The sequence below is a fragment of the Mesoplodon densirostris genome, chromosome 6, assembly GCF_025265405.1.
Source record: "Mesoplodon densirostris isolate mMesDen1 chromosome 6, mMesDen1 primary haplotype, whole genome shotgun sequence".
Taxonomy (NCBI): domain Eukaryota; kingdom Metazoa; phylum Chordata; class Mammalia; order Artiodactyla; family Ziphiidae; genus Mesoplodon; species Mesoplodon densirostris.
Window position 1 is genome coordinate 112,819,472 of NC_082666.1, and position 26,624 is coordinate 112,846,095.

Genomic DNA, 26,624 nt, shown 5'->3' on the forward strand with positions numbered 1-26,624 from the left:
TCTGCGAACTGATGAATGAGTAAACAAAAAGCGGTATATTCATACAGTGGAATACAATTCAGCAATAAAAAGAAATGGATAAGTAAATCTCAAAAAAGAAAACATTTTGGTAAGTGAAGAAACCAGATGCAAACAACCACGAAATTATGTGATTCCATGTATATTCAATGTCCAGAGAAACCAATGTAAAAAGAAGATAAGTTAGTGGTTGCCTGTGGCTGGGGGTGAGAATGGGATCGACTGATGAAGACTGTCAGCCCCGGGGACCTTTCCAGGAGGTGTTCGAAAACCGGATTGTGGTGATGGGCGCACAACTCTGAATATACTAGAAACCGTTGAATCAAGTACGAATCTCTGATAATGAACATAACTACTAATGAACTGACTTTCTTGCAGTCATGACAGCAAATACTCTTCTTATCTGTGTTGTCCACGATGAACATTTGGAAGTCTGTGACGTGCACGGGGTGGCAGGCCTCAGCACAGAGGTGGTTTCTGCTGGGTTCCTCATCCCCTTTGTGATGTGCACGGTTTGTGAGTGCACGTGGCCCACGTGCCAGAACAGAGCAGGAGGCAGCCCAAGGCAAATTCGAAAACAGAACAGGGTCTGGTCCTAGCTCATTTACTCAATAGCCATGAGTCCTTGGACAAGACCCTACTCCTCACTGAACAAGTTCTTTCTGTGAAATAGAGAGTTGGGCTGAAGGACTATATTTGAATTATCTTAAATCCTTCTGCTGTCATAGTGTTTCCCAGGCCAAGTTGGAAAATTCTCCTTGGCTCCAGACAGACCTCTTGTCGCTGAGAAAGAACTACCCATACACACCTTTCCCGGAGGGGATATGGAGGCCCCTTTGTTCAGCCTCACACCAACCGATACCCTATTTTGATGAAAATGCACAAGCCAGAAAACTTCAGATATTGGGTTCCATTCCCCCGATTGTTGGTACTTATCCTCAGAGTGACTGTCCCCCTGAACCCCACGCCATCCCTCCCCTGCTTGATGGCTTCCGAGAACTTCCTTGGAGGCACCGTCCATGCTGCTCATCACCATGGGCCCCTTTTTTCCTCTCACCCTCATTTAGTCCACAGACCCCGTGACGTCTGAGGAGGCTGCTGAGGGTTCCATGCACAGTGCAGAGGAAGCCCTGGAGTCAGGTCATCTAGGCAAGAACCAGCATCACCACCTGCCATCCGTGTGAGCCTGGAGAGTGGCTTAAACTGACTGTGCCTCAGTTTCTCCATCTGTGAAATGAGAGTAATCGTGCCCCAGCCCACAGAACCGTTGTGAGAATTAGGTGAGATGATACATGCAAATACTTTAAATCGCACCTGATGTGTAGTAAGTACAAAATATGTGTTATTGTTATTATTAATGATAATAATGTGAATGAGACAAATTGGCAAAAAGAACTCAATACAGGAGTGCAGATCTCTTACCTCTTACATGATCCAGTAAGAAATCACTCCAGGAGGGCTTAGGACTTACATGACATCCAGGTCCGCGATTTTTCCTGCAACTGCTTTATGGAAGCTACCCCAAACACTGAAGACTGAAGGAGTATTTCTGTCCCTTTAATTCACATAACACGGCTTAGAACCAGCTTCCTGCATGTTCTGTTGACAATCCAGATCTCCTGGCAGTTAATTCCAAGCCCACCCCTCCATCTCCCACACGGGGGCTGATAGAAAGCTGAGAAACTGAGTGCCCCACCCACCCTGGGGGGCTGGAGCTGAAGAGAGAGACCTCTGTTCAAATTCCCGGCGTGTTTCTTTAGGCTCTGATGCCACTGAAAGTGAAAGAGGCAGGGAAAGTGTGGTGCGTTGTCGGGTTTCCCAGCTCCTTGCAGGTAAGAAAGACCTGTATTTGCAGCTTAGCCCTTTCTCAGCTCACAAGCCCAGAACTAGTAGAGGTCTGGAGGCCAGGCCTCCCAACAGGCTGCCTCCATGCAGGCAGGCCTGAGTCCCCTACCGGGATAGCAGAGATGTCTCTCTATCTGAGCATCCTAACACTGCTGCTGCTGAGCTGAGTTGAGTTAGAACAGGGCTGAGTTGCCATTTCCACGGCCTCAGATCCGTGGGTGATACATCATTTTATGCCTGTCACATCTGCCTCTTGCACATTCTTGATTTCTTTTGTTCAAGTGAAGAGAAAACCCTCCTTTGCCCTGTGCAATCGACCCACAGTCTCTGCTTGGAGCTGGGCACCAGGGGATTGGTGAGTGCACATGGCCCACGGTTCCTCCACATCTGTTTTCTGTCCCTTAGTGGCTGGGTGGCCTCCTGGCTCGTCTGACTCCCCAGCTTAGATGGATGTGCAAAGTCCTTATTCTTCATCCCTGGGGATGAGGAGCCTTGCTTCTTTGTTGTTTACATTTTTAAAATTACACAGTGATTACATATTCAAATTAAACATCCAAATAATGAGGAGGCATGAAGAATAAAACTTGAAAATCCTATTTCCGCCCATTCCACTCCCCTTCCCAGGGGTAACTCTTATTCACAGTTCATTGGAGATCCTTCAGGACCGGTTTCTATTTACATATATACCTATATTCAAATAGATTTTTTTAAATGCAGAACAACAGCCTTGTTCCTTGTTCTGACTTAACCTAGGAATGTTTCTATACCAGGCCCTCATTCCTTTTACTTTATGAAGAGTATTCTGTAGTTTGGATGTGTTACAATTTATTTGACTCATTTTCTTTCTGTAGACATTTAAGTTTCTCATTTTTTTCCTACGACAAACAGTGCTGAAATGAACATCCTGGAACATGTAACTATATGTGCCTCTGTGGGTGTTTCTACGTTGTGGATTTTAGAATTGGAATCTTGAGTCTAAGAGTTTGCAAAGTCTTTCTTTGGATAGATACCAACAAATAATTTTATCAGGTATCTATATGACAAGTTTTTTTCATTTCTTTTCTTGAGTTTGTTATCTTTCTCTCTACAACTATTTCAAATTTTTAGGCTATCAAGTCCTCCAGTCTCTTCCATTATAGTCTGGAAATTTTGCCTTGCTAAAAAGGTGTCCCACTCCAGAATTATAAAAAGGCCATCCTTTCTCCTTCAAATACTTCTTCGTATGGATCCATAGCTGCTTGGAGAGCCATTTGTCTTGCCTTGGCTAACGTCAGAACTTTCCAACTAGTGTTGATTTCTAATATGTTTTCGTATCTGGTTGGACAACTCTCCTATCTTTCTCTTGTTCAAAATATTCTTTGACATTCTCACATTTTTTCTCCTCTGGAAGAATGTTAGAATCAACTTATCATATTTTAAAATGGGCACAGTTGTATCTGCACCATACAGCCTTCAAACATGTTGATGGAGACCTTAATTCTCTCAGGCAGAAACTACCTGATGAGATCAAATGCTCCAACCAGCTGTGTTGATGGAAACCTCTTCTGAACATGCTAGAAGATCTACAGGGAGGGACTTCCCTGGCGGTCCAGTGGTTAAGACTTCACGCTCCCAATGCAGAGGGCACAGGTTCAATCCCTAGTCGGGGAACTAAGATCCCACATGCTCCACAGTGCAGCCAAAGGAAAAAAAAATTTTTTTAAAGAAGATCTATATTTATTCATCTTTGTCCCCTCTGCCCCCTGCATCAGTGCAACCTGACCCTCATTTACCCAGTAAACATTGAGTGAATAGATTCTAGAACAAGAGCAATGAGCTCTTGTTATAGACTCACGGCATTGGCTCTTCCTTACAGCCTTGTACAACCCTAAGCAAATAGCTTCACTTTATGACAGTTGGCTTTCTCATCAGTAATATGGTCACAGTCTTACAAGTCCTGCCTACCTCTCGGTGATTCTAGAACCAAATGTGTGCCATGCGGTGTCAGAACACTAACAGAATGAGCTAAGGTGAAACTCCCTGTCTAATGAAATGAAAAGGGGAGGAGGTGGAAAGACAGGTAAAAGTTAGACAAGAAAGAAAGTGTTCTCCTTGCACTGTTTGCTACCCATCCCCCAACCACCCACAGAAGGCTCTAGATGAGACAAAAGACATCCTGTTCTCAGGGTCCCTGGAAGTCTTAGGGAGCTGCCTGGGACCTGGGGGAGTAAAACACCTCAAAAAATGATGGATGAACCTCTGCTTCAAACATCTGACAAAATTGCAAAAGAGTGTATAGAGCCCAGACCCAGCAATGGCTCCTTCTCTCCTTATCCTTACCTGTCTCTGCTCCTCCTTGGCATTCTGTCTGTTGGAAATCAGACCGAGGAAAACGGTGGTCTTTAATTGAAAGCTTACAATGTACCAGATGCTGTTCTAAGCACTTTTTCATCCTCAAGGAAACCCTGTGAGGTGGGGATTATTGACATCCACATTTTATGGTTGAGGAAATTGAGGCACAGAGAGGTGGAGTGACTTGCCCATCCTCACACAACCAATAAGAGGTAGAATCTACATAGAACCCAGGTAGTTGGGCTCCAGCGACTATGTGTCCATCCACCAAATCACAATGCTTCTTATGCAAAATCACATTTTCTTTTTTTTTTTTTTTTTTTGAGGTACACTGGCCTCTCACTGTCGTGGCCTCTCCCGTTGCGGAGCGCAGGCTTCGGACGCGCAGGCTCAGCAGCTATGGCTCACGGGCCCAGCCGCTCCGCGGCATGTGGGATCTTCCCAGACCGGGGCACGAACCCGTGTCCTGTGCACCGGCAGGCGGACTCTCAACCACTGGGCCACCAGGGAAACCCCAAAATCACATTTTCAATGTGCTCTCTCTCTCTGTTGCTTACATGTATCTGAGGATCCTAAGAATCTTAGATATCCATCTAAGAGAGATATATTGATACTTATCTCCAAAGTAAGGTGTCTGGAGTGATGTTCAGCTAATGTCAATGTTAATTCATATTCAAAATGAAAATGCTTTGGAAACTATAACGTACTTTAAACATAAAAGATTTATTTGTTTTCCAAATCACTGTGCTGTATACCTGAAACTAATACAGTATTGTAAATCAACTAAATTTCAGTTTAAAAAATTCATTAATTAAAAAAAAAGACTTCTGCATCCTAATTCCAGGAATCTGTGAATGTTACCTTATTTAGAAAAAGGGTCTTTGCAGATGTAACTAATTTTAGGCTCTTGAGATGAAGAGATCATTCTGGAGTATTGAGAATTGACGGGGGCGTAACTAAGTCCAATGATAAGTATCTTCAGAAGAGAGACACAGGGGAGATGAGAAGACGTGAAGACAGAGATAGAGATCAGAGTGATGTAGCTACAAGCCAAGGAATGCCAAGGATTACCAACAGCCGTCACAAGCTGGTCATCTTACCCCAGAGCCTCTGGAGGGAGTGCAGACCTGCCAATATCTTGATTTTGGACTCTGGCCTCCAGAACTGTGAGAGAATAAATTACTGTTGTTTTATTACCTACCCACCCAAAAAAAAGATTTCTTGGTTTATATTTTTATGTACGCTCGCGTTTGTATTTCATATCTATTTCATTTTCAATATAATTTTTTCTGTTCAATGTATTTTTGTGTTCTTGTAATCTGCTAAAAAGTCTTATAAAATATGATATATTTAATTCCTATATAAGATTTATTAGATCTGTTTTTTTATTTGTCATTTATCTGTACCTATTTGAATCCTTCTATTTTGTGAATAGTATGTTGCTGTCATTTTTGAAATTATATCTTAAAATTTTTATTCTTATGCAACATTTTCAGTGTAATTACTACTGACTAGATGACTCTAAGTGAGATATTTCCTTTAATTTTTTGAAAGATATGGATGAGGCTATTTGACATTAGTTCTTTTTCTTTTAAAATTTAAAAATCAAATTATATTGAAGGATTTCTACCCCAAATGTTCCCACCTTCAGCCACACTCTCGTGAGGCAACCACTTAAACCTTTTTCTCTTTATTTCTTCTGGAGAACCAAACATTTATCTAAGTAATGTTATGTCTCTATTTCCTCATTTATCAGCCTTAATTAGGATCTCCTATTTCAAAAATATTTTGTACATATCTTTTCCCCATTTCTCTATTTGAATTACTACCTTTCACTTGTTCATTCTTCTAGGAGTTCTTGGTTTATGCCAGGTAATAACCCCTTATAGTTTCATGCAATTGCATTACTAGCTGACCTTTATATCTTAGCTGTCTCATTGAGCAGAAGCGTGCATTTTGATGTAATGAAAGCTATCAACTTTTTTTCCTTACAGTTTTTGCTTTTGAAGTTTAATTTAAGGACTTTTCAAAACTCTTAGCTCTCCGCTGATTTCAGATTTTTATTTTCACACTTAGGTCTTTAATCCAGCTAAAGTCTATCCCTGTATCAGGATTAGGTAAGGGTCAAATTTCATTTTTATTCTGCTTCACATCGTGAGATTGTTTTCCCAAATCATTCACTAAGCAAACTGTTGTTTCTCCATTCATTTATTCTTATAGTTTATCTTATATTAAGTCTCATACAAACAAGGATCAGTCTTTAAGTTATTATGTTCCCTTGGTCTGTTCATCTGTTCTCGTGTCAGTTTCACTGTCTATATTAAATTATCGTCTTTCAACATGTCTTAATATTTGGCAGGGCACACTCACCCTTTGTTTTCTCTAAAATTGACTTAACTATTCATAGATTTTTATTCCTTCATATATGTTTTAAAATAAATTTAGTTGAGTTCCTCAAAAAATATCCAAGTGGAATTGTCTGATATTGCATTTCATTCATAGATTAATTTAGGAAGAATCAACATCTTATAATATTAAATTGTCCAATCTAAGTGAATGGGACATCTTTGTAAATATTTATTCAGATCTTCAATCTCCTTTATTAGAGTTAAGTTTTCCCATAGAGGGATTTTTGGATTCTTGGATAATTTCTAGATATTTTATACTTTTAGTTATTGTAATTTGTATTTTACTTTTATAGTATTTACTGGTCAGTTTTGCTGGTGTAGGAAAGCATTGACTTTTTTTTTCAAATTTATTAGTAATTTATTATATTATAGAGTAAATGCTCCAAGTAAAAGAAAAGAATTTTAAGATTGGATAGAAAAAACTTAGGTATCTTAAAACTCCACATAATGTCCACTGTGTGTAAAGTGACATTGAAAAAGTAAGGTAGTATAAGATTGAGCAATTAAGGAAAAGCAAACTGATGTAACTACTGATATACTTACTGATGAGCATCATTAAGAAGTAGGACAGCAGGGATCCTTGTTCCCTCTTCTTGCCCCAAACATGGGCAGATGCCTAGGGGAAGAGCTTTCATAAGTGGATTCCAGATGCTTTTCTGTCTTTCCACCCAGACTGGCCACTACACTTCTGACTCTTCCAGGAAGCCACGTCTCCATCACCAAAACTGTTGGACTTGTGACTTGATTATTCCCTTCTTCCAAGGAAAGTTAGCCTGTTTGTCTTGGTTCCCTTTGTCCCTGAGTCTCTCAGGGGTGACACAGAGGGCCCACGTGAAGTCTGCACATATGCTTGGTTGTCTCACAGGAGAGGAATGCTGAGGTTGTGGGATTTATTTCAGTTTCTTTGATGTAGGAACCAAGCCTGCTTGTTGTCTCAATGGGAGAGATGAGCTCGTCTTTCCAAGTTCCTCGGTGCATTTTTCAATTCGATGTTACTGCTTCAATTCCAACAGATGTTTTCCCCCCAGGATTATCCTGCTGAATTGCTGAGTCTTGGAGGACTCCTCTTCTCTCCACTGTCCTCAAACCTTCTTCTTGTTCTAACCAAGAGATCAGAGTGGGTTTCAATGATTGATACCCTGCTGTGGTCAGGTTCTTGTAGTTCTCCAGCATCACATCTCTGAAAAGAGTCCAGTAAAGTCCACTCTTCCTGGGTGAACTCCACAGCCACATCAGTGAAAGTCACTGAGTCCCAAGAACAATTTCTCAGACACTCAGTTATCATCCTTTCTGCCTCTATCTTTTCCTCAGGAAGGCAGAAAGGGTCCTTAGAAAGGACACTATTTTCCATTTTCATTTCTTGTGGGTACTGAAAACAATTCATTATATATATGATATACACATCATATTTGTATTAGACACCACTGGTCAAGACTGCACCTGGACATTTGAAGGGGAGAAAGATGAAGTTTTTTATTCAGTTGACATGCTTGAGCTTCCTTGATGGATGTTGGAGACGCTTGAGGCTCTGGGCTTCCCTTTAATTTATCTCTGGCTTATTCCTTTATGCGTTCAGTAGATAATTAAGAAGTTATGAGCAGTTGAGAGCAGAAACATATTCAGAAGATGTCTTGGCATTATAATTCTAAGTTCCAAGCATACTCTGAACCACACAATGACCAGCATGACTACAGCACTGTTTTTTTTGTGTGTGTGTGTTTTTTTTTTTTGTGGTACGTGGGCCTCTCACTGCTGTGGCCTCTCCCGTTGCGGAGCACTGGCTCTGGACACGCAGGATCAGTGGCCATGGCTCACGGGCCCAGCCGCTCCGTGGCATGTGGGACCTTCCCAGACCAGGGCACAAACCCGTGTCCCCTGCATCGGCAGGTGGACTCTCAACCACTGCGCCACCAGGGAAGCCCCAGCACTGATTTTTTTTTTTTTTAATTATTTATTTATTTATTTATGGCTGTGTCGGGTCTTCATTTCTGTGCGAGGGCTTTCTCCGGCTGTGGCGAGCGGGGGCCACTCCTCATCGCGGTGCGCGGGCCTCTCACTATCACGGCCTCTCTTGTTGCAGAGCACAGGCTCCAGACGCGCAGGCTCAGTAATTGTGGCTCACAGACCCAGTTGCTCTGCGGCATGTGGGATCTTCCCAGACCAGGGCTCGAACCCGTGTCTCCTGCATTGGCAGGCGGATTCTCAACCACTGCGCCACCAGGGAAGCCCCCAGCACTGATTTTTATAAGTTGATTTTGAAAACTTACTGAATCATTTGTTGATTCTTTTGTTTTTTTCTAGTTAGATGTTCATTATACCTCTTATTTCTTTTTCTTTCGTTGTAGCATTGTCCAGGATCTCCAGAACAAGATTAAATGCTGGCAGTGGTAGTGGGCACGTTTATCTTGTAATTAGCCATAAAATAAGTTGGGAAGTGTTCTCTCCTCTTCTCTTTACTGAAAGAGGAGCAATCTGTAAAAATTGGTATTAATTCTTTAAATGTTTGGAGAAATTGTCTATTTGAAAACATCTGAAACCTGGGGATTTCTTTTTCAAGGGCTTTCATTACAAATGCTATTTCTTTAATGATTATAGAACTATTCATGTATCTATTTTATATTGCTGAATTTTGGTAGTTTGTGGTTTTTAAGGAATTGGTTCATTTCTTCTACATTATCAAATTTATGAGCATTGAGTTGCTTGTAGTATTTGCTTCTTATTATTTTAATGGCTGCAGGATCCTTTGTGACATTGGTGATTTGTGTCATCTCTCTTTTTGTCAAGAGGTTTGCCAATTTTATTGATTTTTTTTGACAAATTCGTTGTTTCATTAATTTTCTCTCTTGTTTTTATTTTCATTGACTTCTGCTTTTTTGTTGTTGCTGTTCGTTTTGTTCCTTCTGTTTGCTTTTTATTGTTGTTTTCTCCTTTCTTTTCTATTTCCAGTCTTTTGAGTTAGAAATTTAGACTACTGATATATTTTCTCTTTTCTAATGTAAGGATTTAGTGCTATAAATCTCCCCTCTCAGCCCAGCTTTAGATGAATCTCACCAACTTTGATATGTTGTATTTTTTATTGAATTTATGCAATTTTTTATTTTTATTTTTTAATTTCTTTTGAGACTTCCTCTTTGACCCATGGATTATGTAGAAGTGTATTGTTTAATTTCCAAGAATTTGGAAAGTTTTCTGTTGTCTTTCATCTACTGATTTTTTAAAAAAATATCTTTAGTAGAGTATAATTGCTTTACAATGTTGTGTTAGTTTCTGTTGTACAAGAAAGTGAATCGGCTATATGTATACATATATCCCCATATCCCTTCTCTCTTGAGCCTCCCTCCCACCCTCCCTATCCCACCCCTGTAGGTCGTCACAAAGCATTGAGCTGACCTCCCCTATTCAGCTTCTGACTTCTTGATTTTATTTTATTATGGACAGAAAACATACTCTCTATGATTTCAATTCTTTTAAATTCATTAAGGTTTGTTATATGACCTAGGACATAGTCATCATGGTGAATGTTCCATGAACACTTAAATAGCATGAGTATTCTGCTATTGTTGGGTGGAGTGTTCTATAAATGTCAGTTAGAGCTACTAGGCTGATGGTATTGTTCACTCATCTGTATTCTTGTTGATTTTATCTCTGGTAGTGCTACCAAATACTGCAAGTTGGGTACTGAAATACCCAACTACAATTGTGAATTTGTCTATTTCTCTTTTCATCTCTATTAGTTTTTGCTTCATGTATTTTGAAACGCTGCTAGGTGCTGCACACATACTCAGGATTGCTACATCCTGGTGGGTTGATTAATCCTTTATCATTATGCAATGCCCACTTTTGTTCCTAATAATTTTCCTTGCCCTGAAGTTTACTTTATTTGATATTATTATGGTCACTCTTACTATTTTCTAATTTCTATTTACATGATACATCTTTTTCTATCCTTTTACTTCCTACTTATCTATGCTATCTGTGAAGTCATTTTCTTAGTCTGTATATAATTGATAAATGTGTATTATTCACTCTATCTATTTTTAATTTTTTTCCAACTTTACTGAAGAATAATTGATCTCTTTTAATTGGTTTATTTAAATTAATCATTGATGTGTTAGAGCTTAAGTTCTGCCATTTGGTATTTGTTTTCTATTTGTCCCTTTGTTTCTCATTCCTCTATTTTTTTCTTGCTTTCTTGTAAGTTACTTGAACATTTTTTCTTTCTTTATTTGCAATATTCTTCTTTATTTGTAATATTTTTTCATATACCACTTTGTATAACTTTATTGGTGGTTGCTTTAGGTTAATTACCTATGTAATTTATCACCACCTATGGTGTCAGGGCTTTTACCCTTTTGAGTGAAGTATAAAAACCCCATTTCCATTTAGATCCCTTTACCCTACCCACTTGTTAAATATAATTGTCTTTAGTGTTTTCCACTATATACATTGAGCACCATATCAAATGGTGCTATGATTTTAGCTTCAAACTTAAAGTATAATGAAAGAAACTCAGAGGTGAAGAATAGTCTGTTGGGTTCACCTCTATATTTCTTCATTCCAGGGTTCTTTCCCTCTCTGAAGGTCCCATCATTTGTCTGCTGTCATTTTCTGTATTAGTCTGCTCAGGCTGCCATAACAAATACCACAGACTGGGGCGGCTTAAACAACAGAAATTTATTTCTCACAGTTCTGGAGCCAGGAAGTTCAAGATCAAGGTGTTGTCAGGTTTAGTTTCTCCTGAAGCCTCTCTCCTTGACTCATAGATGGCTGTCTTTGTTCTGTGTCCTCACAAAGACTTTTCTATGTTCATGTGCCCCTGTGTCTCTTCTTCCAGTAAAGACATTAGCCCTATCGAATTAGGGCCCCACCCTTATGACCTCACTTAACCTTAATTTTATCTTTAAATATCTTATCTGCAAATACAGTCTCATTGAGGATTGGGGTTTCAACACATGAATTCTGGGGGACACAATTCAATCCATAACGGTTTTTTTTATGTTTGGAGAGCTTCCTTTAACCAAACTTTAAATGTAGATCAGATAGCAACAGATTCTCCTAATTTTCTTTCATCTGAGAAGCCTTATTTTCCACTCATTTCTGAAGGATAATTTTGCCAGATATAGAATTCAAGGTTGACAGTTCTTTTCTTTTATAGCTTGAAAGGTGTTGTGCTGCTAGGTTCTGGCTTGATGGTTTCAGATGAGAAATCCGGTGTCATGAATTTGGTCTTCCTGTATAGTTAATGCATCATTCCTGTCTGATTGTTTTTAAGACTTTTTTTTTTTTTGTCTTTAGTTTTTCAGAAGTTTAATCATGATATGTCTTTGTTTGGACTTCTTTGGGTTTATCCTATTTGGGTTTCACTTAGCTTCTTGACTCTGAAGTTTTGTCTCTTGCCAAATTTATGAAGTAATTAAACGTTATTTCTTTTTTTTTTTTTTTTTTTTTTTTTTCTCCTCTATTAACTTTAATCACTTTTCAACATGCAGCCAAGAATGAAGCTTTGACAGCAAGCCATAAATTTACACAAGCAAGCATTGTCACTTTTCTGCGGTAGCAACACTGAGATAACACAAGAGTTGAGTATTTTCTTTCTTGTGCCTTTCTTTACTGAAGAGCAATAAAAAAAAAAAAAAGACCTGAAAGATTTATCCATACCTCAAATTCATTTGCCATAAATCTCTTGAAATTATTGCATTTAATTCAGCTTGGTTTATGGTAAATAAAAAATCAACTTAGTTCCTCAATTAGATTGGTAAATGCAGATTTTTAAAGATCACAGTGATGACAGAACTGGTACGTGTTTCATCTTAATACACCTGCTTATGAGAACAGACGTTAAACACTAAAAAGGATTTACATTTAACATGGGTCATTTGCCATGTGGGCAAATACTTCTGGTTTACTCAGAGCCAGAATCTTTATATGGTTCCAGAGGGACGCCTTGGCAGATTTTGCTGATTACTCATTGAACAGCTGAAACATGTATAGACATTATTTATCTTACAAAGCTTACCCACAGCAAAACACACGTAAAAATGAGGTAAATCTACGGGCAAGATTATGGTTCTTGGAAAGGTTAAAAGTCAACTCTATTTTTGGTAAGCTTTTCCTTGTGAGCACATTTTAAAAGCTGAAAATATGAAGTGCTGGAAGGCCACAAACTTAACAAGCATGTCTTGTCATCCAGTGAAACACGGCATTACGCTGCCATGCAAAATCTGCAACTTCTCCCAACAGGCCAATTCAGAGACCAACGTGGCTCTCCTTGAAGAGCAGAGACAAAGTTTTGACTCTCTTCAATGTGGCCTCTGCTTCCAGGACAGTTGTTTCTCAGTACATTACTCACGGAATAACACTGTACACACTCCTCCAAGAGCCAGGGAGGCTCTGACAGGCAGCCACCATATCAGCCTTCTGAGCCACAATAATAAAGTAACATTAACCCTGCATAAGGATGAATTAATTTCTTTTCTAAGAAGTCTGTATTTACAGTTCTCCGAGATAATCAATGGAAACTAAGACCAATCCTCATTAACAAAGAGCATGTTTACACCATTTTCCTCCTACTTCTCCCCATTTAGAGATATAGGCAGATACGGGAAGATGTGGCATTCTTCTTCTAGGAAACAGCTAAGACTCCGGTAGCAGTTTCTTTTTTCTGCAGAGGAGTGCCACTGAATACACTGCTAAACTTGAGGCAGAGGCTAAGCGGTTTGGTGGGAGCGGTTTCTGAGGGGAAGGCAATGTTTTCTCATCAGTCTGTCACTGTTATGGTTCAAGTTCTCCAAAGGCTGGAAATTTTGCCAGGCCCTTCTCCATCTCGGCGTATTGTTCTTTAAGCCTCTCCATGGCTTTTCTGTGCTCCTCGTCCACTTCAGCCTGTTCGCTGTGTTGTTCTTTCATGAAATCCTCCCACTGCATTATATGCTGTTTCTCACTAGCTATTAAATGGTCATTATGCATCTTTTTTCGCTCCTGTTCCCTCTGTTGGAGTCTACAGACCGAGTCAGTAGCTGCTTGCAGTCTCTGGAGAACTTGGTTTAAGTTGTCTTGCATTGTTTCCCTACACGTGGGAAGAGTATGTTCATTTGTTTCATGGATCATATTCTTCAAATTTTCAAGAACTCGCATTTCTCGAAGACCACGTTTTTCTTCAAATTCTTTCACAAAATAACGGGTTTCACCTTGGATAACTGGTCTGTGATCTAACAGTCTTGAATGAATTTCTCCGAGATCCTTGATAATGAGGTGGGCTGGCGAGCCCGCGGCCCCCAGCGAGTCCTTCTTCTTGCTGCCGCCGCCGCCGCCGCCCGGGGCGGCCTCACAAACCTCGGGGGTCTCCGTCCCTCCGCCGCTCATCCCGGCCAGCTCCGCCCACCAAACGTTATTTCTTTGATATAATGAAAGAACTATTTGAGTATTTTTTCAGCCCCACTCTCTTTCTCATCCCTTTCTGGGACCCTGATGATAAGATGTTATATATTTTAAATATTTAGTTACATATCTGTTTCACAGATCCCTGAGGCTCTGTTCATGTTTTTTTCAGTCTATACTTTTGTTTTGTTCATATTGTATAGACTCAGTTGATCTATCTTCAGGTTCATGGATTCTATCCACTGTCATCTTTACTCTACTATTGAGTCTACCACGTGAGTTTTTTTAATATTTGTTATTATATTTTTCAGTTCTATAATTTCCATAGAGCTGTCTTTTGTATTGATAATTTCTATTTTTTGCTGAGATTTTCTATTTTTTCATTTGTTTCAAGAGAAGTTGTAATTGCTTGTTGAAGCATTCTTATTAAATACAAGGATTTTAAAATCCTTATCAAATAAATTCAGCATCATAGTCATTTCAGTACTGGCATTTTTTAAATTTTAGTATTGGATTTTTTTTTCCTCATTAAAAGTATGGTTTTCCTGGTTTTGGGTATGATGAGTGAAATTTTATTGTATCCTTCACATTTTGGTTATTATATTAGGAGATGAGTGAACTTTTATTGTATCCTACACATTTTGGTTATTATATTAGGAGACTTTTAAATGGTATTTAAATCTATTTTATTAGACACTCACCCTTTTTAAGTTTAATGTCTAGGTTCTGGCCTATTTTTGTGGGCTGTAGTTCCAGTGACAGTTTAGTTTTCAGAGCCCTTGATGTTCTATTCTGGTCTGCTTCATTCTTTGGCATTTCTGGGGCTCTTGCTCAGTCCCTGCAGGTGTTGCCTGAAGGGGTAGAAGTTGCTTTCCTGGGTCACCTAGAGTGCAAGGCCACCGCCTTCAGCCAAGGGAGGTGGAGAGACTGAAGCCACAGGGCCTGGATCTTCTCATGCCATTGGATGGAGAGTGAAGCCATGCCAGGCTGTGCTGATGCTGCCCTGCGGTGGATCAGTCTACCCATCAGTCCCCAGAAGAAGGGGTGGAGGAGGCGTTGGGTCAGCCCAGTGTGACTTTGAAGGCAAATGGAACCCTCTGATGTGCCCCCTTGTGAAGTGGGAGTTAGCATTCCACCCCACCCCCCACCATTTTGGCTCTGTCGGGTTTCTCCTTTCTGGGTTCTTTGGCCAATGCCTTTCTTGTCTGTTTGTTTGTTTGTTTGTTTGCTTGTCTATGCACATTAGTGATTCCAGGTTTCAGGCCTCTCTGGCACCCATATGAGGCATATAGGAGATAAAAGTACTCACCACATCATCAGTCCTGAAGTCCTGAGGTCTCTAACTAGTCCACCTCTTCTTTCCAGCTTTCAGAATCCTTTATTCTTCTCTGTTGGATTATTTCCAGGCTATTTAGTTGTTTTTTTTTGGGGGGGTGGGGTGGAGGAGGGATAAATGAGCCTACACTTTCTTGTTCTGGAACTGGAAATGCTATTAAAGATTTTGCATTTGGAAAGAGGAATGAACCATTTAAATTGCATGGCTACAAGAGCCACTTCTGGGCCTTGGTACAGAGTGGGCACTCTGTAATCATTATTTGTTGAATGAATGAAAAAAATGGAGTTTTCATACTTTAATTTCAGTGTCCTGGAGGCATGTGTAAGACAGAGCCCCGTTTTCCTGAATTCTTGGACAAGTACTTCTCAGGGCTTTTAGGCTTCATCTTTCTGAGAAAAGACCACAATGAACTGGTGGCCTGAAAGTAGGAGATTGTTATTGTTCAAAAGCGGATGACACTACTATGTCCTTATGTCTGTCTATCCATCCATCCATCTGTCTGTCCATCCATCCATCCATCTGTCTGTCCATCCATCCATCCATCTCTCTGTATATATATAAAATCACCTCGAGGATCATTATTCTTTTCTCTTTTCCAAAAAGAAGAAAACTTGCTCTTCATTATTCAGACATACTTAGCATAATAAGTCAGGACTCGAAAACACCCCCTTAGCTAGAATCTTTCTTCAAGAAAAAGGCCAGTATTTAAGATACAGAACTGATAAAATTTTTGAAATTTTACTCTTAGTAACACCAGATTAACATGACAGAATGTCAGCATTTTTTAAAGATGTTAATGTTGAGATTTCAATGAGATTTCCTTCAGCTCATATTTCCTTTTCTCTGTGAATATTATGATGCCTCTCAGATGTGGCTTTTTAAATAAAAACATCTTAATGAAGCAGTAAATAATTCTACAGTGAAGGGATCAACTGTGAGGGGTGTGTTTCACAAAGGATCACACTCGCAGGTTTTGTTTTTGTAAATCTGAATTTTACTCCCCAGTGGATACCCCACTTTTTGTATTCAAGAGATGAAATACATAAGGAATTCATTAAGAAATCAGGCTTTGGTGGGACAGCTTTGATTTGACACTTTTGAAATATGATCTAGGTCACAGTGGTGAATGGTGCAAACCTCTTTTCTGGCAACGGCATCTGGACTTGATTATTTTAAATTAGGTTGTGGGGTGCTGGCATCCACCCCTCTGCAAAACTGCTACTGCAGACAGCCCTTGTTCACCGAGATGATATGGCAGATTAGATGAGTTCTGAATACTTAGAAATAAACTTTTATATTAATTCTCAACTTTGTTGTTTCAGTACCCTGTTTTTTATAAGCTGTTAGAATGTCACCTATTATCTTTCATTAGTAATGATGGCTTTCATGCCAACGATAAATTAAACCTGGAGCATTTTATTAATATTTAACTTCTTCCTTCAGAAGCATAAGTGACACTAACTAGGTTCTTCAGCGAATATTTATTAAACGAATGGAAAATTACCCTAAGGTAATTTACCATTAAGAACATGCAGTGGTGTTCTGGGAGGTCCGTGGGTGGCTTTGTGGCTACCTGCACACTTTGTCCCACGGGCTTCACTCCCTTTCCATCTCCAGTGTTCAGGAATTCAAAACCCAACTGTCGCCTTCACTCCACCCTGACTACAGTCAAACAAGAGGGTGTAAAATTGGGTTTAAACCCAGTTTTTGGCAGCTAATATGTACAGTTTTCTGATTTCAGGAATGTTTATATTTGAAAGTTGATTTTTCAGAATCAGAGTCTGGTTAAAAAAGAAAGAAAAAAACACACTTTAACATCTAAAGCGTTTACCAACTGTATTTCCTCTTATGCTGTTTCAGAAATAGTCACACAGCCATTTCTTAAATAATTTCATAGAAACCAAATTCCAAGTGTGCTTATGTTTCAGAAATGAATGGGTTATTTTGAAGAGCTTTCAAATTTGAAAGGGCTTTATAACAAATATTTTGGGAAGAGATTGCGCACCAAGAAGAAATGGAATGCGGATCTTCATTTGTACCCACACGTCAGGATGACACAATTGGATCCCACTTATTCTTCTCCCCAAGACTTAGCTTAAAAGCACCCAAGGATGTAGACTATTAGCATCTGTCACATTATATCTCAAAGCTGTCCAAGAAACTGCAACTCATTTAAACCACCCCCCCAAAACCCACTTACAGATGAGAAAAGAGACAGGGAAACTAACTTGCCTCTCGTCCTACAGCCAGGATGTCACCAAGACCTGTTCTTGACTTCTATTCACTCCATTTGCTATACTTTTCTCTCTATCACACAGCAATCGAAAATGGGCTAAAAATAGCCCTGGAAGATAAAATCCTGGGAAAACAATAATTTCCAAAAGGCCCTCGAATCTCCCCTAATTTCTAATCAACGTGACTTTCCTTTGTTCCACTGAACTGTAACATTCTTTGTGTCCCACTCACCACCTTCTACTTTTAAATTTGGGATTTTTTTCCCTTCAAATGATGTTGTTTGGGGTTTTTTTGTGGGGTTTTTTTTTTTTTTGGTGTATCAAAAAATAACTTATAAATCACAAAGTGAGAGAAACGCATTTATTTGTTAGAGAATAGGTGTTTAGAGTCTTGGGAACATTACTGATATTCCTGGGCTATTGTTTCCGAATCACTTTTCATCTGTTTCTGGACAGGCAGAGCAGACTCTTCCACGTTAAGAACAGAGGACTCTGGGGTTTTTCAGGAAGATAGAATTTCAATAAACGTCTCCCAGTTTCTTAGCTCTATGACCTCAGGCAACGTTTTGAGCCTCAGTTTCCCCTTCTGTGAAATGAGGTGGGACAAGCTGCTTCCCAGAGTTGTGGGGCAATTCCACAAGGCTTAAGTAATCAGTTACCAGACCCCCTTAGGGCAGAGCCCTGATTCCAGCGATGACCAGTCAGAATGGATGCACACAACCGACGGCCAATCAGAATGGCGCCCACAGCCAGCCTCAAACTGAGCTCTGACTAAGCGGGTCATGCAGGGCATCCAGCTTGGTGCTGATTGAATGTCTACTGACTGACTGTGGCTGAGTTTGGGCTCCCTCAGGAGCAGACCCTGAAATGAAGGTTAAAGTGACAGCAGTGTATCTGGGAGGTGATCCCGGGAAGCACCTGCAGGGGAGCGGGAGGCACTGACATCTCTCCAGGGATGGATATCAGTGAGAGGGTCACCCTGTGGACATCAGGGGCTCAGTCCTGCTGGGAACCTCTCAGTTGACTGCTTGGAGAGTCAGAAGGCTGGCTAGGGGCCCTACTCCTGCCCCTCTGGCTGAGGGCTGCTCAGCACATTCTAGCCCACTCTGCACAAGCTCCTGCAGCCACAGGCACTAGCTGTAGGTGTCACAGATGGGCAGACATGAACTCTGAGGGAATGTGGCATCCACAGCGTCTGCTAGGACTGCTATTACAGGTTTTGCAAAAGAGGACTCAGCATTTAGCGAGTCTCCAAGGGGACAGTGGTCACTTTCAGCAGAGAGTTAAACCTAGGACTTTGGAGGACCTGGAAGCGCCCTGCCTGGCTGTGCCGCCTCTCCCTGTTCTCAGCACAGTGAGCAGGCCTGGCCTGATGCTCAAATTCAACTCCAGGCACCGACAGCAGGCCTTCACCCCAATCAGTCATTGGGCGAGTTGCGCTCCCAAGGTAAGGAGCTCGTTACAACTGAGACAGACCCTGAAGGAGCTGACAGCTGGGGCAACAAGCCCTTCCTTCAAGGAGAAACTGGACGGTGTGTCTGTCCAGTACGTTCTAGAATTCCGGCAGGCAGGCTCTCAGCTGCCCAGGGCCACCCCCTCTGAGGGTCCTTCTTTGGAGAAAAAACCTCCAAGCACTGACATGTGAAGTGAAAGAACTGGCTCACTCCTAGGAGGCCACTAGCCCCAAACTCCCTCAGCCAGCTTCTCAGCACCTGACTCTTGAATACGAGCAGATGGATGAGGATCACCATCGTGGGAGGGACCAAAACAAAGGAACAAATCAAACATAATCAGGTAAAGAATTATTTACACACACATTCCTGTGGTTGGATATCATCAGAAATAGAAGAGAAAATTCTGCATTTGTGAGCTGAGAAGTATTATCAGAGACCAAAAAAAAAAACAGCCTAAATTAATTTTTTTTACAAGTTCAGTAGGTGGCATGGAAGATAAAGTTAAGGAATCAGGGTAAGAAGGGTGGAAAATATAAGAAAATTAGAGAATCATTCTAGGAGGAACAATATTGAATTACCAAAGGTATAGAAAGAAAGAACAGGAAAAAAAATGTTAAATGTTAGCGGATTCGCACTCACTTGTTTTTGTTTTTGTTTTTTTTGCGGTACGCGGGCCTCTCACTGTTGTGGCCTCTCCCGTTGCGGAGCACAGGCTCCAGACGTGCAGGCTCAGCGGCCATGGCTCACGGGCCCAGCCGCTCTGTGGCATGTTGGGATCTTCCCGGACCGGGGCATGAACCCGTGTCCCCTGCATCGGTAGGCAGACTCTCAACCACTGCGCCACCAGGGAAGCCCTCACTTGGGTTTTTTAAATTAAATGCTTCCGCTTCAGCCAAATGCTCTAGCCGAAGCTGAATTAAAGAATATGGGGCTTAGAGTTATCTACTTCCGCCCAAAACACTAGGGAGAAGTGATAATCCTAAACTTCCGTAGAGAAAAAAATACAGATCTTCTATTGTGACAGACACTGTGGATGTCCCCAGATCAGAAGCCTGCAGTATGGCCCCTCCTGGGGGAAGGATCATATCCAGGCCAGGCATGGTCAGTTAGGGCCCCTTGGTCAGTTACTGGACAGGGTGTGTTGTGGCACAGCCCTGACCAAAGAAATGCAGGGAGACATCTACTGGGACTGTTTAATCTTACTGCTACTCTCCTTGTTACTCGGGCTGTGATGTGTGGAGCTGGTGCAGCCATCTTATCCCAATGAAGAGCACCATTGCTGACACACTGAGGAGGGAGGGGCAGAGCTGGAATGAGCCTGGAGCCTTGAAGAGCATGGGAAGGTGCCAATCCAACCTTGGGATTGCTTCCTTCTAGACCTCTCCTTAAGGGAGCAATCAGTGTACTCATGCTACTTTTAGACAGGTGTTATGGTCTGGGAAGAATCAGAACCATGCACCCCAAAATATGACACTTTGGCATAAGGATTATTTTGAGCTGAAAGCAGTTGAGAAGCAGCAGATATAGGAAAGGATCTCTAGCCTCCCCCTATCTGCCTAAAAACAGGGCATAAGTTTCCCTTCATGAAGCTGTACCCCTCTCCCCTACCAGGAAGGGAAGAACCACCTTTATCGCTGGAGATGGAGGTGATAAGTCTGCATTAAAAAACCTTACTAAATAATCCTTATCTTTCACTACTTTCTCCCGTATATTTACCTCCCCAGAATTTCCTGCCTCTAGAAGCCTAAACCCCTCTCCTTTATCTAATTGCATCTCCACAGTTTATCACTTTGTTAAAATGACATAGAAGTCCCCAGGTCTAACCACCCCTTGGGGCCTTTACTTTTTTTCTGTAGAGGCCTCCATGTACACATAAAAATTAAAATTAACATCAAAGAAAATTCGTGTGTGTTTTCTCCTGTTAATCCGTCTTTTGCCAGTTTCATTTGCAAATGCAGCTACAGAAACTAAGAGGGTAGAGGAAAAGTTTTGCCTCCCCTACAGTTCCTTGCTACCCAAGGCAGCTTAATTAATACACATACAAAGAATCAGAAATAATAGTAGCATGGAACTTTTCAGCAGCAATATGAGAAGTTAAAAGAGTAAGAGATTTGTAGAGAGTGTGCATTTCCCTCTGTCCTCACAAGCACTTCCAGTGGGTACCCCATGGTTTCTCATTGTCACTTTAATTTACATTTGCTGATAGCCAGTGAGACTGAGCATTTATCACAGATTTATTGGCCATGTAGATTTCTTCTCCTAGGAACTGTCCACTCATTTTATACACTTTGAATTCCTTGTTCTTTGCTTACTGATGTGTAAATTTCCTTTTGTCTTCTGGTACTAATCCCTTATTCTCTATGTTGAAAATAACTTCTCAGTCTGTAATTTGGGGAGATTAGGGCTTGCATTCTGGCTGTGTCATCTTTTTTTTTTAAAGACTTTACTTTTTAGAGCAGTTTTAGGTTCATAACATAATTGAGAAGGTACAGATATTTCCCATATATCCTCTACTTCCACATGCATAGCCTTTCCCATTATCAACATCACTCACCATAATGGTACCTTTGTTACCGAGGATGAACCGACATTGCCACATTATAATCACCCCCAAATCCATAGTTTACCTTAAGGTACATTCTTTTTTTCATTTATTTCATTTATTTTTTTAATCGAAGTGTAGTTGATTTACAACATTATGTTAACTTTTGCTGTACAGGAAAGTGACTCAGTTATACCCATATATACATTCTTTTTTATATTCTCTTCCTAGGCTATTAAATATAGTTCCTTGTGCTGTACAGTAGGACCTTGTTGCTTCTCCATTCTATATATAATAGTTTGCATCTACTAACCCCAAACTCCCACTCCATCCCTCCCCCACGCCCCCTCCCTCTTAGCAACCACAAGTCTGTTCTCTATGTCTGTGAGTCTGTTTCTGTTTCATAGATAGGTTCATTTGTGCCACATTTTAGATTCCACATATAAGTGATATCATATAGTATTTGTCTTTCTCTTTCTGACTTACTTCACTTAATATGATAATCTCTAGGTCCATCCATGTTGCTGCAAATGGCATTATTTCATCCTTTTTATGGCTGAGTAGTATTCCATTATATATATATATATATATATATATATATATATAGAGAGAGAGAGAGAGAGAGAGAGAGAGAGAGAGGGTACACTCTTGATAATTGTACATTTTATGGGTTTGGATGAATGTATTGTGATATATGTTCATCATGATAGTATTATACAGAATAGTTTCACTGCCCTAAAAATCTTCTAAGCTCCGCCTCTTCATCCCTTGCTCTCTCCCCTTTCAATGACAACCACTAATGTTTTTAATGTCTCCATTGTTTGGCCTTTTACAGAATGTTGTATAGTCAGAACCATCCAGTATGTAGGCATTTCTAGACTGAGTTATTTCTTCCTTTTTTTTTATTGAAGTATAGTTGATTTACAATATTGTGTTAGTTTCAGGTATATAGCACAATGATTCAGTTATATATATATATATATATATGTCATATATACATACACACATATATATATGTGTGTGTATATATATATATTCCTTTTCAGATTCTTTTCCCTTATAGATTGGTTGTGTCATCTTTGAGACTGAACCAACTCCTTTGTGATCTTAGGCAAATTACTCAACTTCAGCCTCCTCTTTTCTAACCAGGTGATATAACCCAACTCACAGGATTGTTTGGGGCATTAAGTGAAATAAAGTATGTCAACAGGGTAGTAGATTAATATATGGAGGTAGCTTTTGTGATTTTTAGAGCAGGAAAGAACCTTAGAAATCATTGAGTCCATTGATCATCAAATCAAAGCTATTTAGACAACACTTACCAGGTACCAGGGACAGTTTTGAGAGTTTTACACATATTAGCCTATCTAATCCTCACAACCATGCTATTTGATAGATACTATTATTACCCCAATTTTAGTATGAGAAAACTGAGAAACAAAGAGATGAAGACACTTGCCCAAGACATCTTGGAGTGGGTAAGCAAGATAAAGCTATTGATACAATTTCTGCTCTTTCATCAACTGGGAGGAGTGCTCGTAACAATTCAGTTAAAAAAAAAAAGAATGTTGTTTAAACAGGAGATCATTTGAAAAGGACTGATAACCCCTCCTTAGCTATTGCAAAGAGATCTCAAGTTTCTAAAGAACTACTGGTTGAGACCTACACCAGGGTGCGAGGAGCCATGGACCCAGACCTGAAGTGTCAGCTACAGTCCTCCTCCCGAGCCCACAGCGCCCCAGGCAGTGTTCCTTGATCATTTCCCATAAGTTTGCAAGAAATGCCGTTGGATGCTGTAAGGAGGGACCACCCACCCTCATTATACACAACTGGGCTCTTCTGGGAAGAGAGTCCATAGCTTCCATCAGATTCTCAAAGGGGCTTATCATCCCAAACAAGGTTAATTTACTAAACAAGCTACCAGTCTAAATCTTAAGCTCCCCCCAAAAAGCTAAGAAACAGAACTTTCTTCTTTTTATTTTTACAATGAAAAGAGCTCCAGTTTCCCTGAGCTGCAGGGGCTCCTTGAGCAAGATTTACTCATGTGGATAAAGGAGAGTCAAGTGGTGGTGTAATGAGAGGGGGAAAAAAAATCCATTTTTTCACACTCTTAAGTTCATTTCCTGGGACCCTGCAAATTAAACTGACAAAAAAAAAAAAGAGGTTAAGGTGAGAAAAAGTTTATGTCATATACAAATGAGGGAGCCTCACAGAAATGAAATGGAAAAATGAGTGAAAGATTGTGGAAACAGAACAAAGGAAAGAGGGTTCATGTTTCTAGGGGCAGTAAATTGAGGGAAGATAAATATATGGGGGAAACTAACGGAAGATAAGGGTTGTTTTAGTAAGGTTTGTTTGTAGGGATCCATCTTGGTATTGACTCTGTGATAAGAATGTTCTCTGCTTAGTATGGAGAGAGCACTTTATCACTGGAAATTGATGACCTCCTTTTAGTTGAGAAGGAGGAGGTCAGAGCCCTTTCTGCACCTGCTGTTTTTCAAGTGTTTGCAGTGGTAGCGCAGTGGTTGGGAGTCCGCCTGCCAATGCAGGGGACGCGGGTTCGCGCCCTGGTCTGGGAGGATCCCACATGCCGCAGAGCAGCTGGGCCCGTGAGTCATGGCCGCTGAGCCTGCACGTCCGGAGCCTGTGCTCCACAACGGGAGAGGCCACGGTGGTGAGAGACCCGCGTACAGAAAAAAAAAAAAAAATCAATATGCCAAAGTGGCATTTTTGGGGTGGCATATTCTGCTTTTTCAGTGAGGGGTGTCTCCATCACTCCCCTCCCCACCTTCCCCGTCCCACCAGCCTTCTCCCAGGACAGGGTCATTCACTTTCATTAAGCAGGTAAACAGCCTGGAGATTTTTAACCAGAATGGATACTCTATGCAAACAAATGCCCTGGGGACTTGGATGAGCTCTGTTCAATGACCACAAGTTGTGAGGCCCTGGGATTTGGGCCCCTGGGGGGAGCTTCCCAGTGTCAAGGCCTCCGCTGCCCCCCCTTTCCCTGAACCATCAGGGGCACTGTTTACAGTCACTTAGTTCATTCCATCTTAACTGGAATTCAGGCTGGGCAGCTATATTCCAAATGTTTTCTTCAATGCTTTCGAGGTTTATTGCTGTAGAAAGAGTTTTCTGAATTAAACCCATCTAGGTTAAAATCCATTCAAGGTTTTAGCAGAGCTTGGTGAACAAATGCTAATTTGCCTATACGGTTACACTTAGGTAAGGAAACTCGGGCTTGTTGAATTTAATCCAATACCTGGCCCACAGCACTCCAAGGTCTGGAGGGAGTTTGTTTAAGCAATCCTATTTCTCAAAGCCGAAACATAAGTAAATTAAAATTCTTTACTGTATTGGGGAAATTTGAACAGATCACATTTTCCTGGTGGTACTATTTTCAAAAGGAGAACGATGAATCCAGTTGTGTGTATTTTACAAGCTAACATAATAATCTCCCTAACACCCTTCTGATGTATAAACAAACAAGTGTGGGTGCCCAAGGGGGAAACAACTGTGCATTTCAATATGAGGAACAAAATGGGAAAGACATCCTGTCTCTTCAACAAAGGGAGATTTCTACTTCATTTTGAGCAGGGTTTAAGGGTTACATTATAAAATCTTTTAAATAACATTTTATTATGATAGAAAAAAAAATATGTTCGTTGTATAGAAACTTTAAACTGTTCAGGAAAGCATCAAGGACAAGAATCACCCTTGAGCCTTCCCCACAAAGGTAACAAACTAATTATTATTAATACTTGCAACGAGTAACTTGATTAGTGATAGAGTTAGTTTAGGGGGCAGGGGAGTAACATTTAAAGAAGAAATGCTTGAAGATGGTCCACATAACACTTAAAATCAAAATAATAACAGTTTTATATATATATATATATATATATATATATATATATATATATATATATATATATAAAATATATACATTAATTCCGTGGGGTAGGTATTCACCCCATTGTATAAATGAGAAATATTTTTCTGAATGAATTTCTGCTGGCATCTTTATGAATTGTCCTATTTATAATGATACTGTTCCTGAGTGATTGGAGCAATAACCATAATTAATGATTAGCATTTAATGAGCCCTACACTTTGTCAAGCACTTATTTGATTCCCTCAAAAACCAGGCAAAATCTCTCACGAATAACAAACTTCTTATGACTAAAAATTTAATCGTTAGGTCAAGATTAATTAGCAGGATATTTTATTAAGATATTAGAAAAAATCCAGTGCCTTTGGCATGGAGCACCCGTTGAAATGGTAACTAGCGTAAAACAAAGGCTACCTCTGACTTTAGAACTGTTCTGCATCAGTTACCCACGCCAGGAGGGAGGCACCAGATTTTGGACCCAAGGGCTGACCAATGGAGCAGCCACGTACATAATGGAGTCTAACCCTTTGAATAAATAAATATCTGAAAGTCCATACGGGCACAAATAAAAACTTGAATAAGTAAATAAATGGGGAAGTAGCAACAGCTCTTTTTTACAGGTGAATTCCAGTTAACAATGGTATAAGGAACGTGGGGAAATAGAAAATCAACATTAGGTAGTAACAGACATAATAATCGTTGTAGGCAATATCCACCGATGGGTGTGAAAATTAGTGAGGAAAAGTTTGAGAAGAAATAGGATAGTTGCATTGTCTCAGAATATCCCCCCCTCCAATAACGACACTGCATAGTGGGGACCCCAACAGACAACCTTCCCCAGGGGACTGAGGGTGACCTCACCAAGGATCGGACAGACCCACATGAGGAACCCAGAGAGGGCACCTTGCACTAAGAAAGGTGCAACACCGCTTGGGTGGTTTTCCTGCTGAAAATGTGTAACCTCAACCTAACCATGAAAAAGCATCACACCCAAATCAAGAGGCATTCTATAGAAATAACTGACCAGTGCTCTTCAAGACTATGTTAAGGCCATGAAGGACAAGGATGACTGAGGAACTGTCCCAGAACCGTGGAGACTAAGGAGCCATGATAACTAGATGCCAGGTGGGATCCTGGAACAAAGAAGGGACGTAGTGGGAAAACTGGTGAGACTTGAATAAGGTCTGTAA

At 40.5% G+C, this 26,624-nt stretch overlaps 1 protein-coding gene across 1 annotated transcript; it reads right to left on the reverse strand.

The window, feature by feature from the left end:
* Positions 1-12,060: 12,060 nt before the first annotated feature.
* Positions 12,061-13,978, reverse strand: LOC132492067 (biogenesis of lysosome-related organelles complex 1 subunit 5). Its single transcript, XM_060101264.1, has one exon. It carries the CDS (start codon positions 13,962-13,964, stop codon positions 13,374-13,376), a length of 591 nt encoding a protein of 196 aa, XP_059957247.1. The 5' UTR covers positions 13,965-13,978; the 3' UTR covers positions 12,061-13,373.
* Positions 13,979-26,624: the final 12,646 nt, after the last annotated feature.

Excerpts from the sequence above, each read along its gene's own strand:
- LOC132492067 (XM_060101264.1), bottom strand. The coding sequence starts at position 13,964 with ATGAGCGGCGGAGGGACGGAGACCCCCGAGGTTTGTGAGGCCGCCCCG.